At 42.4% G+C, this 17,466-nt stretch overlaps 1 protein-coding gene across 7 annotated transcripts in view; it reads left to right on the plus strand.

The window, feature by feature from the left end:
- The window catches only part of atp11c (ATPase phospholipid transporting 11C), a 43,174-nt gene that overhangs the window by 2,326 nt on the left and 23,382 nt on the right, over positions 1 to 17,466 (plus strand). For 6 of the 7 annotated variants that reach the window (XM_071458463.1, XM_071458464.1, XM_071458461.1 and 3 more), the window contains exons 2-3: positions 12,937 to 13,056; positions 14,517 to 14,606. In XM_071458463.1, coding sequence (XP_071314564.1) covers positions 12,937 to 13,056; positions 14,517 to 14,606 — 210 coding nt within the window. Of the gene's footprint in view, positions 1 to 4,233; positions 4,909 to 12,936; positions 13,057 to 14,516; positions 14,607 to 17,466 lie in introns of those variants that run through there. The other variant, XM_071458465.1, reaches the window with a different exon arrangement.

The raw sequence follows: 17,466 nt of genomic DNA on the forward strand, positions 1-17,466 counted from the left end.
AACACCTTAGAGTAAGGGATGTGCAATTAGTCGACTATACAATTAAATGTTGCTACCCTCACTAGTCGGCACCATAAATACTAGCTGGTTACACTAATTATTAATATTTTATTAATGCACTGCTTGGGTAAATATTATGTCTAAGCTATTACAGCTTCCCGGCACCAGCCCAGCAGATGGCAGACCCCCTTTCCCCATGCTAATGCCCAAATGTTGTAAACCTGCAAGATGGAAAACAGGACAGATAACGTCTCGTAAAACTGCGGTTTTGTCACAATAAACTGGCATGTCACCACTCAACCAGAGAAATGTGTAACCATCATGTGGACAAGGAGAGAAGCTATTGGGGCTAGCACTGCTGATGGTAGCCACACAGTTAACTGGACTGTTTCATGGTTGCAGTGTGTTTCCTATGTGAAGTATAACAAGCAGGGCTGAAGATATGCAAAAAAAAAATCATATCGTGATTATTTTGGAAGATATAAGCGATTGCAATATGAGTCACAGTTTCAGTTTGAGTGGTAATTTTTGCATTTAGTTAAAAAATGTAAAAATGATTAATGATCCTTTACGCCTGGAGAAGAAGTCTGTGTGTCACCACAATATTTCATTTATTGTATATTGTGAGGCATTTTACCTTTATCAAAAAAATTGCAGCTCTTGCAATTTGGATATTGCACTTAGCCATATTATGATTTTGATGATATTTTGATTAAATGTTCATCCCTATGTCAAGGTTGGTTTTTATCTATCATATGTCAAGAAGTAGGACTGCATGCTAATGGCAGCAGCCTCTTGGGGTTAATTAGGCACAAGCTGTTTGTGTTTTGTTCCAGTAACAATTGAAAATACCTGATGAAACATGCTCTAATCAAGTGATGCTGAAGGGATTCTCCCCTATAGATTGTTGCTATGGTTTAGATTCTGATTCATAAGCACTCTGCTGATGTCACATTTAACACTGAGTTTTGATTTTCTTGTGGCCTAGTATACCTTTGAAGGACACATTTGATGGTAGGGTTGGATTCCAAGTAGGTGGGGGTTCCCCATATAGCTCTCTGTCATAGTAATTCAGTTGTGTTTTATGGCCTGTGAAGTGAATTCCAAAATATTTTCTGCCTCTGCTCAGGGTGCAGCACCTCTAGGGTTCTCTCTTTCTTAGTAGGGCTTCTCCTCTCACCCTTTTTCTCCACTCCATCTGTCTTCAGTCTGTCCTACCTGCTGCAGGCTGATGCACTGAGGCCTGCCAGTCTCAGATCTGTCTCTACTTGACTGTGATGTAAGCACTCGTAAACAGGCCCTTGACTGGAGGGAAATGCTGTGTGTGAGGGGTTTGAGGGATTGCATGTCAAATGCATTTGGAACCTCAGGGCTCTGCAAACCTGTTTCTCAGGTCAGCTAAGAGTACCCAGGACTCTGAGGCTTTCACATGCAAACCTGTGTAAACCTGCACCAACCTCACCAGCACAACTAAGTGCAGGCAAAGTTGACATGTACACAGAGCACACATCTCTACACATTGAGGAGATTTTGTGCAAACATCTTTTGTTAATGTGAACACATGAGGTCATTTATATTTTCAGAGTCTTTATGCAGTATCGCTCTTCAGAAGAGATGCTAATGTTTTGTTCAGAAATACATTTTTACCTGCTGCTTCCATCTAAGCTGCCAGTATTGGGGCAATGATTATAATATGCAGCATTATAAGCACTCTGTAATATCAAATGTACCTTGTGAATTTTGCTGCATTGTCTACTTACTTACATACTTCAGAATGCTTCAAATGTATTTTCTGTAGTCTGCATTCAGGCCAGTCTTGCTTTAGTTAGCGGGACCTGTTGGAAGCACATGTGGGGGTTTTATTATCTACACCAAGGAGGCTATGTTTTCACCCGTATCTGTCTGTTTGTTGGTGGTGGGGTGGGGCATGGACCAGGAAAGAACCTTTTAAGTTGTGGTTCCTTGACATTGGAAGATGGGGAATTTTTCAACATTTTTATCAATTTCTCAGGAAATAATGTTTGGATCTTGATGTAAAAAAAAAAAAAAAAAAAAAATCAGACATATTTATGGTTTTGACATCTATTAGTTTGTACAGATCCAGATAATAATCCGGCTGTGGAGGGAGGAATTGTTTGGCCTTGGTGGAGGTATGCGCTCTAGTGAGAGCCTTTCTAGTTAACTATTGAAATACAAGAGTCCTCAAACAGAGTTGTCACTCTTGGGTGAGCAGTTAGGGTAAGAGTGCATCTGCAGGCCACACACCATACAAGGCATGCTGAGCCATTTGATTTATCAGGCCTGTTTGATTAGGAGAGATGCGTATTGATTAGAGCTGTGCTCAGTTTTGCTGCCATTAGTCTTGCACCGTGAACTGGTTGGCGAACAGAATTGCTTACGCTGATTTCTTTTCCTTCCTTCCTTCCTCTCTCTGTCTGGTCTCCTGCACTGTGCCCAGTAATGGCAGCCCAGCCAAAGGAGCTCATCTGCAACACACAGCAGGATGATAAATAAATTTAGCGATGTGAAGGAATAAACAACAGGCTGTGGGATAGCGGATGAAATATAGTGGGGGAGTCCGGAAAACCTGCGTGACTCAAACCCTCAGAAACTGGACTGAAACCCGGGGGTGGACCTGTAGCCTCTTTGCACCTCCCCATCACTTTTTCCACCTAATGGACACACTCTTTGAGGCTTCCTGTAGCAGTTAACATTGGAGTGGGCGGTTCCGGTTGGATACAGGGGGACCATGGATGGCTTTTTGTGGCAATTTTCCACTTCCTTTTAAAAGCTAGGTTGAATTCTCAGTTTGTACCTCTAAATAATTCAGGTTGCCTCATTTATTTTGAATTCTCCTCACATCGCTCCTCCCTTTCCTGACCCATGTATCCTTGCCAGGCTAGTGGCACTCAAAATACATCCTTGTCATCCATATATGTATAAAGGCTCACCCAGATATTTTCTCTGCCATGCTCCAGCTCTAGCATTACTCAGAGCATTCGCAGTGAGATGTGAAGAGAATGCTGAGATGTGTGGGTTTTTTTTTTTTTTTTTTTTTGGTCTGTGCCTCACTCTCTGTGTCTGAGCACAGAGGGAAGAGAAGAGACGGCAGCATCTGTGATGATTCGTCATCGCAGTTTTTCATTGTCACCTGAAATGATGGGGTATTCACTGACACAGAGAGGAACTGCAAAGTCCACGTGAGGATTTAATGAACGCTGAAAGACATACGAACATGCCCCCGCCCACGCACTCTCGCATGAACACCTAGGTTAAGAAACAGCCTACAATGATCATCTCTACTGCGAACTCCCAGCTAGGCAGCAGGCGGTATTGCTCAGTCACAGGAAGAAAAACGAGTCTTTTTAATGTGGTCACAGTTCAGTGGGAGGAAATGCTTGGTCAAAAAACCCGTAGTCAAATCAAACATGCCCCCTGAGCAGAGGCAGGAAAGAGCCACATTGATTTGTGTCATTAGTCTTGTTGCCCTCCTATGCAGTGTCTAAGGATAATTAATTGAATAGCAATTACAGCCAGTGTAGCCAGGTACATTATTAAAGATAATGACATCAGCTGAGATGGAGATTTTTTTTTAAAGCTTGTCAGCAATAGGGTGTACTGTAAATGCTTTTTTGTTGGTATTGCAGGGCTCTCTGCCAGACATGGTGGAGGAGGGGATGAAAGCAATTGTATTGTTGTGCAGTTTGGTTAAGTTACAACCCATATGCTCCGTGGAACAAGCAGCTGGATCAAGCACCTTCATCTCAGTAGCTGAATCTGGTGATTTGTCACACACATGCACACAAAAACAGAGTACAGGGAGTATGTGCACTTGGCTGGAAAAACCATACTCCATTTATGGCTACACCACTTTAAATTCTCTTTAATTATAGATTAAAGTGTGACTAGGCTTCAGCTAGAAATGTGCTCACTTTCCCCTGTCTTGAAACTCGTGGGGGGGTTTCCACCATAAGAACCTGAGAAAATAATGCACTTTTGTCATTTCTCTCCAGGACTTACTTAGCGAGAGGATGGTGGCAATGGGGACAAAGTTCAAGCTGGAGGAGGAGGCACAACATGTGATCTTAAAACCACAACCGAAGCCTCTGTAAACAACTGCTTTAAGACTATAAACCAGTTAAAATGTAACTTGCCCAGTGAATGTGAAACTTGTCCTCAGATTTGTTTTGTGGAGTTCAGGCTGCCTCCCTGTCTGCTGTTTAGTCTTTGTAAGGCTTTATTTTGAGGAACAGAACGCCTCAGATATGTGACGTGAGTGACCATAGACCTCTTGTCAGCATTGTGTGACTTGCTCACGCATTTCCTGTTGTAACGCCTGTGGCTATTTTTTTTTTTTTTTTGGTCTTCTCTGGTGTCAAACAATAGCTGTAGTAGACTCACCACAGTGCTCACTTTTTCCTGCCAAAGATTTACATAGCTTGTATTCACATTGACAGAAACCAATGAGGTGTTCAGGTCTTCAGTTTGGAGGAAATCCAAAAGGTGCCAGTCGACCACGGATGTTGCTAAAAGTATTTAGCACATGTATCTGTGGCTTTTTCAAGCAGCCAAATGGTTGAGGAAGCAGCTCCCAGTGTGAGGTCTAGATGAGTTTCCCCTCCTCCCCATTGTCGAGGGACCCGGTGTAATGTAGGCCAGTACCAGCCCATGGTACAGTACACTCTGTGTCTTGTACAGCTGCGGGGATGCTAGCAGAACAATGAGCCTTTGCCTGTCCACAACAGCTTCTTAGGATCAGCCCTCAGTTCAAGTTGGACTGTTATTACTCTGTGGGGCTATTCATCACTGTGTGCAAACAGAGGAGGACACAGGACAGGAGAGGGTAGCCTCTGCTATGGGGTCTGTAGACTATGCCATAGGCCAAGTGTTGGTGAATCCATGATGGAGGTAACTCCTGTTATAGTTTCACTATGATGGAATGACTCTTTTCATTGTTTTGGTAGCCTTTTTTGTGTAATACCGTTGTTGATGAATATTAATGTGGAGTTTTTGTTGGAGAGAGAGATATTCTGTTTGTTAACTAACTTTCTGTACACTGAGCTCTGTAGCATTGTGCTCAAATCCATTCAACATTCAACATGCTCTTTTAAAGTGTGACACAGTACATGGAAATCGCAGCAATAGGGAAGTCTGGTAACAGCAATGCTAACAGTAAGTCTTGGAATTCTACTATTATCAGTCCAAAATGGTATTCATGTTAGCTGTATGCTAGTTTTTTTTTTTTTTTTTTTTTTTTTTTAATTTTCACCTCCACTGGTAGGCTATCTCAAACAAACTGTCATTGATTTTTATCTTGATTTATAAGTGAACTTCATCTGAGCCTACTTGCTTCCTCATTTTAAGCAACACTTTTTTTAGTATTAACATTTTCCAGCCATTTTAAAGAAAGGCGTTGACTTGTCAAGATAAGTGGCTAATGTAGGAACTGGCTATATTGAATTTATGAAGATAACATGAAGACTAAGAATAGCAAAGAAGATTTGTTCTCATTGCTTTTGAAAAAGCTCTTAGTCATCAAAGTGTAGAAAAACAATTTTAAGATGCATTGATGATCTGTTAATGATATTTATATAGATATATAGAGAGAATAATAAAGATGACTGGAAAATAATATATCAATAATATATCATGTCATTCTAACTGAAAGATACAGTGTAAAAAATCAGATTAAATATTTCACGTTATTTTCCTGCGAAACAATGAGGTCCTCCTTTGTGGAATAAACTGGTTAAATTAGACTAAATGAAGAATTATTTTCCGATCAAATATTCATTACAATTAAATACAATAAAGACTTTTTGTTCTGCAATGATTCCAGGTGAAATAGCTTTAATAAGAACTCACCTGTTGCTTAGGAAGCACAGCAACGATGTGAATACTTGATAAAGTCATTGTAAGTTCACTTTGTTTGATGCTATTGTGTCTTTGTGCTAAATTTTCTTCAAAAGATACTGTAGCCTCTGTAAATTCTCTGCAGCTTAGGCGAGGAGCACTGGGATGTGTAATCAAAACTGAGAGAGTTACAATTAGTGGGACGGAGTGAGCTTGCTGGGAGAGGAAAGACAAGTGGGCTGATGAGAAAGAGAGAGGGAGAATGAAAGAGAGGTGAGCACCAGATAGAGTACTGCAGTGACTAACAGCACTGACTCAACGTTTGCAACTTCCCCCTTGCATTCAAACATTCATCTCTCAACTCTATTGAGCCTGTCATAACAGCAACTTTATGTTGCTGTTACATTTCTTGAAGCGTTTTACAGGAGGTTTGGCATTTTCTCCAACATTATTACACCTTACAATACAATTTGATGTTTAGGCCTTTATTTCCTTCGATGCGTTACATCTTCCTTTAGGCCTGTCCTCATATGGTTTCTCTTGTATGTGGTGTGAGGAAACACTGCTAAAAGATACTGCACTAAATGGCAGATAAGGCTGACCTGTGATGAACCCATGTAAACTGAGAGCAGCATCATAAAGGCTGATAGGGTAGATAAGCTGCAGTTAAGTAGTTAAATATGATAAAGGACTGACCCACTCACACACACAGTCCACTCCTCTCATGTACCAGTGGATGAGAAATTAGACTGTATGTCAGTTTTGTTCAGAGAATTACGTGAAAAGGATGCAAAGGTCAAACGGGAACATGGTCTCAACAGTGACTCTGTCGTTCCCAGCGACTGCAGAGTGTTATTAGTACAAGTGCAGGACATAAAGAAGTGCAAGTATAGATCCCCAGTGCACCCTTCTTTCTCGCACAGCTCCCTCACACCTCATTAAATGTGTTTTAAGTAGATTTTCTAAGTGGATTTTTTTGAAGCTTGCTGTACTGAATGAGCTTGATGTTTTGTCCTCTGTACAAGTTACAAAACCACAAGAGCAGACTGAGCAGAACAAAGCTTAACCTCCTGTATTCTTTTGGGCTTTTTTTTTTTTTTTTTTCAATTTGCTGCAGCACTTTTGTAAGGAAAAGTTACAGCATTGATTTTTATTTGACCACAAAATCTATTTACGTCAGGGAAAGTAATCGTGGCTGTGCCAGTGTCACACCTGCTGTCACTAGCCTTTTTTCTTCTACACATCATGGAATCATCTTTGTTTGCTGTTTGTTTAGAGATGCTTGTCAGATTAACTTAAACCAAACACGCCTCGTCTGGAGATGCACATGTTGTTGCTGATGGAGCCAAGCGTCAGATAAAGTTAGACACCAACTTAACAACTAAAGATTCAATCATCAGAACACACTTGTCCTGAGAGCCATAACTACTTACTGTATGGTCTCTGTAAATGGCAACGTGTTTATGTCAGTGAAGAAGGGCTGTGTCAAAGGAAACTAGATTTGCTGTTTGTGAAACTAAACAAATTTGGTTCTGGAGAAGTTTTGCTATCTTCTGACATTTTCATAGACTAAACAAGTCTTTTTAGGCTATATAAACATATTATTTCTTACATAGACTAAACAATGAATGGATTAATAAAAAAAAACAAGCTGTAGATTAATTGATAATAAAAATAAGCGTTTGTTTCCTAGTTCATATTGCATTGCCTGTAGTTGAGGTTACGAAGATTTTGTTTGACAGGTTGGGTTGCACTGTGGTTGAGGCGATGTTCTCATTCACTCATCTGAACACGTTTCCCAGCCTAGCCTTCATACATTAGAGGTGCTGATAGGTTTTTGTGGCTGAGGTGATAAACCATCTTACTAGAAAAGATGCTGCTTCACTTTACTATAGGAATTAAGTGAAACGGCCCATGATGCTTTTTACACTGTGTAACTACAAACACCTGTAAAGCAATTAAATGCATTAGTCCTGCAATAAGATCCATTTTTGTAAGACTAGTTGTTGTTTGTCAACCTTTTTTTTTTTTTTAACACTTTTACAGCACCAGAAATGATTCAACATCTCCTTGAATGTCAGTCACATTTAAAATTATATAAAATTACAATTTCAAAATGTTCACCAAGGTTGTACTGTCAGGAAACGACTGCTGTGATGGATTGTATTACGGTGCACGGGGCCTTGTAATTTTCTCGTTACCCAGCGTGCCTGTTCAGATAACAGCGTGCAGATTGTGACAAAGCAGGATAGTTACTGAATAGTGAGATGGTGTGACAGGGCGCAGTGTCATCAGACCCGTGTCATCATTGGGAGTTTGGCAGTGGCTGAATGCGGTCTTACATTCCCCCTGCTCTCAGTGGAGCACCTTTCCCCTCTCGTCCCAGCCTGTGCTCATTTCACAATGTGTGCATAACTTAATTTAGAGCATAATTTAATGTAAAGTTGCAGGCACACTCAATTCTCTAATGCACCATTTATTTCTGACTGAGCAATTAAATCTCTGCTCAATTGAGCACTGGATGTTTTCTTTATTGATCTCCATCCAGGTTTTGAAGCTGATGCTTTTATATCAAGGATGAAGCTACTTTGGTATTGACATAGTGGCACTTGACTCTTGGCCACTTTTGCTTTACTTGCTAACATCATTGGCACTGAATGGCTTTGTGTGACCTTTGACAATGAGGCAAAGATAATGCAATCAGTTCCATTTTTCCTTACGTTAACATTTCTCGTGTGGCCCTTAGCTCACTATTTTGAAGATGAAGCATTGCGATCACGTAACTGCTCAAAAATGAAGTGGGCCCCGTGGTTTGACCCTTATTTTACTTTACAGTGAATCCACCTCTAAATAAATGGCCATTCAATAGTTCTTTTCTTATCTTTAGGACCCCAGGGCATGAGCTGCTTCCTCATTTTATGTAGAATCTCATTTTCAGCATGAATCGTGTGTGTGTGTGTGTGTGTGTGTGTGTGTGTGTGTGTGTGTGTGTGTGTGTGTGTGTGTGTGTGTGTGTGTGTGTGTGTGTGTGTGTGTGTAGGTGTGTGTGTGTGTAGGTGTGTAGGTGTGTAGGTGTGTAGGTGCCAACATTTCTTTCTGAGAATCGTCACTGAGACCCAGAGCTTGCTTTTGGAGGTCGTTGAACGGCCTTTTAGCAACAGTGTTGGCTTAGTCTGTATGAACATAAGTAGATGTTTATTTGATAGGCCTGCAACCTTGAAGCTGTGCATTAGCGTAGCTGTTGTGCATAATCAATCCTAAAGAGATGTGCACAGGTGAATTGGCACAAGTGGAAGCCAGCCGACTAATACTGTTGACTGTCTGACCTGTAACTCTGAGGTACAAGCCAGAGCCCTTCGCAGGTCCTTTGACTCGATTCTAATTTGGTTTGTAAATTGTTCCTTACTTGCATTTTCTGTTTTGTCTGCGCAGCCCTTTGTACATAATTGCTTTTTCTGGTCCTACATTGTTGTTTGCAGTATTGTGTGTTTGGAATGCTGCTATTACATTTGTAAATGGCATTTTTTCAGAGTACACAGAGGAAGAATAACTTCCAGACACACCGCATTCAAATAAATGAACAATGGTAGTCCATGGGGGTGTTCTTGGCTTACTACTCCTCCTGGGGGCTGGTTGTTGTTTGAAATAGAAAACCTGGATGTGTTTGTGTCCTTGGATCCTGTTGTACTTCCCTTCTCTCACATTCTGTCTTCCTCCCACTCTTTCCCTCTCTCCCTTTCATCCTCTGGCAGCCAGGTCCGTCCGGTCGTGCTGAAGGAGTGTCAGTGTGTGCCGAGCGGGTAGGGGATGGTAGATTTGACAGCCATACTGAGGTGTGAACGTGGCTGCTCATGCATAAGGGAGCATTATGTAAGACTGTTGGCTCCCTTCTCTAGTCTGGACTGGAGAGATGATTGGTAAATATTTCAGAATTAAGGCAAGGAATTTGGCCTTTATTGTGTGTTTTTTAACCATTAATTAGAAGCAAATTTTTTGGTGAACTTGAGATATGTAATCAGTTTTTGTCCCCAAATGCATATAAATTAGGCTTCTAAGTGTTTTAGGCTATTCTTTGATCTAACCTCTTGTCAGCAGCAGACTGTGGGCAGCTTGCTGTCCAGGTGGCCGTAATTCACACATTCCCTGGCGCTTGTCCAGAATCAGATGTTCATGGTTATGTGTCCCCTCAACAAACATGTTGCTGGCCTTTATATTAGATAAAGCAGATCCCCTGCTTGTATAACCTTAATAATTTACAGACACAGTCATAGCTGCACAACTTGTACTTGAGCTGAGAACACCACTATATTTTAGAACTGGTGAGTAGGATGATGTTTTTGACTTTGGGAGGAGAAAAGATCAGGTAATTTAATGGTAATTTTGGTAACATTTTTATCACTTAATCACATTAAACAAAGACTTACATACATTTGAACAATGGACCAAATTAGTATTGTAGATACTAATGTAGTACAATGTATGTTGGAACAAATGTAGTACGCTAAAGCCCAGTGTCCACTGAAAGTAGTTTGGATGCTTTCCATGCAGCGTGCATGAACTTGCTGGGATAAGTAGCTGACAGTGGGACTGGAACGAGGTTACACCGATTACAATTAATGGACGATTACTTTGGCGCTTGTCTCTCTCTAATTTTGAGCCGTCCACTCTTCACATTCAGCAGTGCAATTGTGTTCCAAGTGATTAAACAAATTGGTGGTGTTTCCTTTGGTTGCTATCCATATTGCAGTCACCACTGTCTTGTAGTCAGGACTGATCAGGATGTGAGTCGGGTGTCTGCGTCGCAGACGTAGGCTGAGGCTGCGCTCGAACGTGGACTACTGTTAGTTGGACGGAGGCATGTGACTGAACAAGAGGTAGTAACAGTTCATGAACGCAGGTATTTGAGGAAAGTATTGATCAAATTAACTCACATGAGCAAGATGAAGTCGGTGAGAGTTTCTAAGTGTCAGTTTTGATAGTTTTCCTGTTGGTTGCCCAGCCCTACCTCACAGTGACTGGGACCTTTCACTTGAAGCCACGTCCCATTTTCTGATTTAAACAAGGGGAAAACTGGGATATGAGTAATCATCACAGGACAGCACATTACAAGATGCAACTTGGTTGACAACTTTATTATAATTAAAAAAAAAAAAAAACGGTTCTCTCCAACAATCTACAAATAAGTATTCATTTGTTTTCTCTTTGGTTGAAAGTAGAGATTGGATGAGCAAAAACACAAAATAGGTCTTTTTAAAGACACTTAGTTATTAATTAGAGACACCATAAGAACGTTCTCCCATCAGCTCAGGTAGAGCTGTGGACATAAACTTGATTTAGTCCTGAAATATCTTAAGAATGCTAATTGACTGATCCTGAAAGACGTGGGAATAGTCCTGATCCATGGTGGGAAAAGGAAGATGCTTCAGGATAAGAAAGAAGAGAAGGTGGGAGCAAGTATGGATGTAGCAGCTCTGGTTGATACTGGCTTTGTTGCTATCATTGTCCACCAGCCCTTGCGGTCGTCCACCCCAAGCGTTAGGATTCCTTGTGTGTGGGATGTCAGGAAATAAATTTAGGCCACTGAGTGAACAGGCCAAGTTTTCTAGGCTACATTTGTCAAGACAGAAAAAACTGGTATGTGCTTGTGTGCAGTCGGGAATTTAGATGTATAAACTGTAGTGACAATGAATCATCATTGTGCTGCTGCACTAATCTCATATCCTAGATCAGTCTTGGCATCGATACTGACTTCATTAAAAAGCCAGATAGCACTAAATCTCATTTCTTTGCTGCAACAATGCAGCTTGAAAATCTTTTGTAGAAAAATATAATTAAAATTTTCACAAGCCTAAAAAGAATGTGAGTGTATGAATGTATGTCTCCACTTATAGTTAAGTAGTGATGAGTGGTTATAGTCTCAGGTTACGTCACACAAGAATGAACCCAGTCACTTCCACGCAATGCAAGAAACTGATTTTAAATTCAAGAGGAAAAAAGGAAACAATTAATCAGCCAAAAAAGGGAACTGATGTTACAGCCTCAGGTTACGGCACACACAGGAAAATGAAGCCAGTCACTTCCACGCAGTGCAGGAAACAGCTTTTGAATTCAAGAAGGCAAAAAGGAAGGAAAACGGAAATAATTAATGATTTAGATCTCTTGTCTGGCTTTCCTCAGTTCCTTTTTTACCTCGTCATTTATACCAATGGTTTTTGGGATTTACGTAAGGAGTGCTCCTGACAGCAACTTGCTTTGTGATTCACCCCATCTACCTTTTATGGAAGAGGAATCCTCAGGCCACCTCATACTGAGGGGAATCCAGTGTGCCTTTGGCTCCTTACCTGGCTGCTGAAGTCTCTTTCAGAGAGTGTGTGTGTGTGTGTGTGTGTGTGTGTGTGTGTGTGTGTGTGTGTGTGTGTGTGTGTGTGTGTGTGTGTGTGTGTGTGTGTGTGTGTGTGTGTGTATGTGTGTGTGTGTGTGTGTGTGTGTGTGTATTACACATCATCCTGCCATCTGCATCATGACAAGGTAGCTCAACCCATAAATCTGAGCACAGCATTTTTCTCCTGCCTGTCCACATTTACTGCTGGTTTATCATCGAGGAGCGACCACCTGGGAAAGAAGAAATTAAGTTATAGTCCCTGCACAATCACCATCTTGGCTCGTTGACCCTTGTCATACTTTTCTTTGTCCCCTCTCAAGACTTATTGGCTTGTGCTCAACAGTTTTCCAGCAGAGTGCTTTTCAAGTCTTCTTGATTTTCTGCACCACAGTAGAAAATCTAATCTTTTAATTCTTGCCCTCTGAGAAGAATGCAGGGCTTCTAAGACTGGAAACAAATCCTTTGTGATCATTGTGTATTTGATGGTGGTTCAGATTTTGGCTTACCTTCAAGTAATTATTTTTTCTTGTATGATGCAGGTATTATTTTTTGTTAGATTTGACAGGGCTGGTTCTCTAATGTCTAATCTCTGTTTAAGTGGAGAGAAGCACAGAGAATCAATAACATTTGCTCTCTTTCCTTTCTCTCTTCATTTTTATCTCTTCCCATCCTCCACCCCCCTCTGCTGGTTCCTCCTCTAGCTTGGCGGTGATGAGCGAAGAGTTGACAGTAGGACTATCTATGTTGGTCATCGGTCAGGCTCCACCAATGAGGCTATCATCCCACCCAAGTTCTGTGATAACAGGATTGTGTCCTCCAAGGTAAGACAAGCACAGGCTGGGGCTCCAGCCTGGCCATATACCAGGATGAAATTCTTATACCTCTGTTCGTTTCTCAGCTCCTCTGCATATTATGTTCAATGGCTCCAGGCGTTTCTCCTCTCTTATCTAACACTTGGAATGCAAAATGTACTCTTGAACAGTCCTGAGCATTCCTGCGTCTTGCTTTCGGTTTCCTCCTCCCACTGCCTCTCCACACCCTCTCCCAGCGCAAGGCGATTATTTGTCTGTCAGGGGAGCAGCGGCTGTGGCAGTGAAATACATGGGTGCTATTAATATACTAGCAGGGTGGGCAATTCAGTCCTTCCCCCCTTAGCCCTTCTCCCCTCCCCTCATCCTTGTCTAAACCTCACCCCTCAGTCCTGTGTCAGTGGCCGGCTCAGGGAGGTGCTGGCTGGCTTCTGGATATGAACAGTGAAAGTGATGGGGGAGAAGGAAGCGGTGTGAGAGTAAGGCGGCAGTAGGATTTATAGTGGTGCAGAGGGTCCCAGTGAGGATGGGCCAATCAATTGGCTCCTGCCAGTATGTCAGGGTAAACAGTCTTTAATTACCCCAGCTGTAGTGTTTATGCTCCTCCATGCCTCTGCTCTCCATCATCCTGTTGCTTTTGCACTCTGCAATGACCAATCTCTGCCTCTCCTCTCTTGCTCTTGTTGCTACTGCACCACCACACTCAGCCACCCTCACCACTGCCACCTCCCTTTTCTCATTACTTTCACTCTCTTTTCTCTCTGGCAAAATGAGATGGACCATTCTGCTGCCTCTGCATTTCAACGCTCTCCCCATGCAGACATTCCCCTTCATAAACAGCACCTTATTGCTGTTCCTGTGCAAATGTGTGTGTGTGTCAGTGTGCATGCATGCATATGTATTGTTTGTATTTTTCACCCCAGTACTTTGTTTTGTGGTGCAAAGTTACAAGCAGGGTGTTGTTGAGTTGCCTTCCAGGGATTTAAGCAGGTAAAAGTGTTGCTTCAGCCCTGATGGTATCAGCAGCCACAGCCACCTAAAAAAGAACAAAACACACAGAAACACTCACCAGCCTGATAAGTTCATTGGCTCTGCATTCAAGTGGAGCCAAACGAAGGAGATAAATCGCTAATCTGAATCAATGGAATACCTGTGGTCACCCAAGGGCCGACTCCCTAGGCAGTACAAAGAACAGAGACTCCAAGCTATTGAAGTTGCCTTTTCTCTTCCCCTTCCCAAGCTCAGTCAGAATACACGTATGAGAGTCTGTGAATATTGAATGCCTCTAATCTCTCTCCCCTCACCAAGCCCTTCTTTAATCTCCCTAAGTTCTCCTGAAAAACATCAGGTCTGAATGTGTGAAATTATGCAGGAAAATTATGCAGCAAAAAGCAGTCCACACAGTGTAATACCTGTTTCTGTGACTTACATGCATGTTTTTCTCTCTCATCCCCTCACCCCCCACCCCACAGTATACAGTTTGGAACTTTCTACCAAAGAACCTGTTTGAACAGTTTAGAAGAATTGCCAATTTCTACTTCCTCATCATCTTCCTGGTGCAGGTAAGGACAGGCTTTGTCAGTGTTCCCAACCAAACAAAGATAACAGTTTGTTTATCACTGTTAAATAATGAATTCGTGGATGCCTGTTTTTTCTGTGACTTTGGAGCTACCACAGCTTCCTGTAAGGCTTGAGCTGTGTGTGTGTGCGTGTGTGCTTATTTCTTGAGAGACGGACAAAGTGCTTTACTGAAATGTAACTGACTGTTTAACATTTTGCAATTCTGCTGTCTTATATGGCTTTTTATGAAAAATGTGGTAAAGCAGGAAACGATGGTATGAGAATCAAATAAAAATTAAGAAATGTTAATTAAAACACACACACACAGACATACATATATTATTATTATTATTATTATTATTATTATTATTATATTATTCATATATATATTATTCACATCCTCCAACCTTGTTAGGTCACATGTAAACCAATTAATGGGGATTTTTTTATGGGCTATTAGCACCTTAGCGCATAGACTTTATTTTTATCTTGCATGTCTGTAAGGATTTTTCCTATAATTAGATTACAAGGTTAAAAGGATAAATCTGTATTTGAGACTGTTTAATTTTAATTTTCACTCACCCAAAAATCCTATAGGTTTGGACAATCTCAAAAAATGTGCAAAATAGAAAAATGGAATTGTTATTGCTTCTGTTTTCAGAAAATGTTAAAATTGTCTCTGTTTGTCTGCCATTGTTAGCTTGTGTCGTGTGTTTCCCTCCCCTCATAAGTGGAAACTGTGAGCTGGTGCTGACTAAAGTGCATTGACTGGCATCTTTATTCCCCTGCTCTATGCTCTCAAGTGACCTCTCTCCTCTCCTCTCCTCTCCTCTGCTCGGGTGTGCTCTTCCTCTCCTCTTCCTCTCCACTCCTCTCCTCTCCACTCCTCTCCACTCCTCTCCTCTCCTGTCCTGTCCTGTCCTGTCCTCTCCTCTCCTCTCTTCTCCTCTCCTCTCCTCTCCTCTGCTTGGGTCTGCTCTTCCTCTCCTCTTCCTCTCCTCTCCTCTGCTCTTCCTCTCCTCTTCCTCTCTCTCCTCTTCCTCTCCTCTCCTCTGCTCTTCCTCTCCTCTCCTCTCTTCTCTTCTCCTCTCCTCTCCTCTCCTCTCCTCTCCTCTCCTCTCCTCTCCTCTCCTCTCCTCTCCTCTGCTTGGGTCTGCTCTTCCTCTCCTCTTCCTCTCCTCTCCTCTGCTCTTCCTCTCCTCTTCCTCTCTCTCCTCTTCCTCTCCTCTCCTCTGCTCTTCCTCTCCTCTTCCTCTCTCTCCTCTCCCTCTCCTCTTCCTCTCCTCTCATCTCATTTCCTCTCCTCTCTTCTGCTGTTCCTCTCTCTCCTCTCCTCTCCCATTTCCTCTTCCTCTTCCTCTTCCTCTCCTCTCCTCTCCTCTCCTCTCCTCTCCTCTTCCTCTACTCTCCTCTTCCTCTTTCTCTTCCTCTTCCTCTTCTCTCCTCTCCTCTTCTTCTTTCTCCTCTCCTCTCCTCTCCTCTGCTCTTCCTCTCTCTCCCTCTCCTCTCCTCTGCTCTTCCTCTCCTCTCCCTCTCCTCTCCCTCTCCTCTCCTCTCCTCTCCTCTCCTCTCCTCTCCTCTCCTCTCCTCTTCCTCTCTCTCCCTCTCCTCTCCTCTCCCTCTCCTCTTCCTCTCCTCTCCTCTGCTCTTCCTCTCTCTCCCTCTCCTCTCCTCTGCTCTTCCTCTCTCTCCCTCTCCTCTCCTCTGCTCTTCCTCTCTCTCCCTCTCCTCTTCCTCTCCTCTCCTCTGCTCTGCTCTGCTCTGCTCTGCTCTGCTCTGCTCTGCTCTCCTCTCCTCTTCCTCTCCTCTTCCTCTCCTGGATCTGGCGGTTGATGAGTGGAGCACAGAACAAAAAAGAAGATTTGTTGCTTACATCTGCTCTTGCTCTTCCATCATCCCTTTCTCTCTCTACCCCCTTTCCTGATCCATGGAGATGGAAACTATCCTCTCCCTTTTAGCAGTAACCTAAACTATGGCGGCAAACAGCCCTCTAGTGTAAACAGTTGCTGGTGTTAGACCTGCTCAGGAGGGATGTGCTTTCTCTTGTCGCATACTGACTGAATGAGCTCACAGAGTGACTGATCCCAGCAGCAGAGCACTGTATTAAACTGAGAAATGTCTGTGTCCAGCTGTCACAAAGTTTTTCCATCATTCTCAAGTCAATAGCAGATCAATAGCAGTGTTTATTTTCCCCCGGCCCTTGTTTCCACCTGTATTTAAAGTTGATGCTTTATTTTCCACTTTGGTTTAACTCCACATCATCCTCAGCTAATGGATCTAAGTGCTGGATTTTGAACAGTTGTGAGCTAATGTGTGAAATTGTCGTGAGCTAATGCAGCACACTCGTGTGGGAGTAAACCACCAAGCATGTTAGCATCACTCACACAAACAGCCTATTGCTACGTGTACGCACAAGGATTATCAGTGTGGGATGTGTGCAGTGTAGAATGCTTTTTTTGTCTGTGAATACGTTGCATGTATGTGTATGTGTTTGTGCCTGTGCATGTGATGCATGACTCAGTGGGTGTCCTGGGTTTGCTGATGGTGTTTACCCAAGCTGCAGTGTGGTTGGCGTTTCTCCACTAATCCAGCCTCTCTTGAGGGGCTTCTTATCCCAACTGCTCAGTTTTTTCCCATGCAGCCTGTTATTATGTCAGAGACAGAGAAGATGAGAGAGAGAGACAGGTACATAGGCTCTGTGTGCACTCAATTTACACTTGCATTTCACATACAGAAATAAACCTTCTCACTTCCCCTGAGAGGCCTCATGCAAATGCTCTACCAACAACTAAAATGTCACACATCCTCTAACTCTGTCCTTTCTTCTTTTCGTCTCCATCTTTGTCATTTGTTCTCATTCTT

The sequence above is a fragment of the Trachinotus anak genome, unplaced genomic scaffold, assembly GCF_046630095.1.
Source record: "Trachinotus anak isolate AG129_WGS33_773 ecotype Australia unplaced genomic scaffold, CSIRO_AGI_Tana_v1 ptg000021l, whole genome shotgun sequence".
NCBI classification, from domain to species: domain Eukaryota; kingdom Metazoa; phylum Chordata; class Actinopteri; order Carangiformes; family Carangidae; genus Trachinotus; species Trachinotus anak.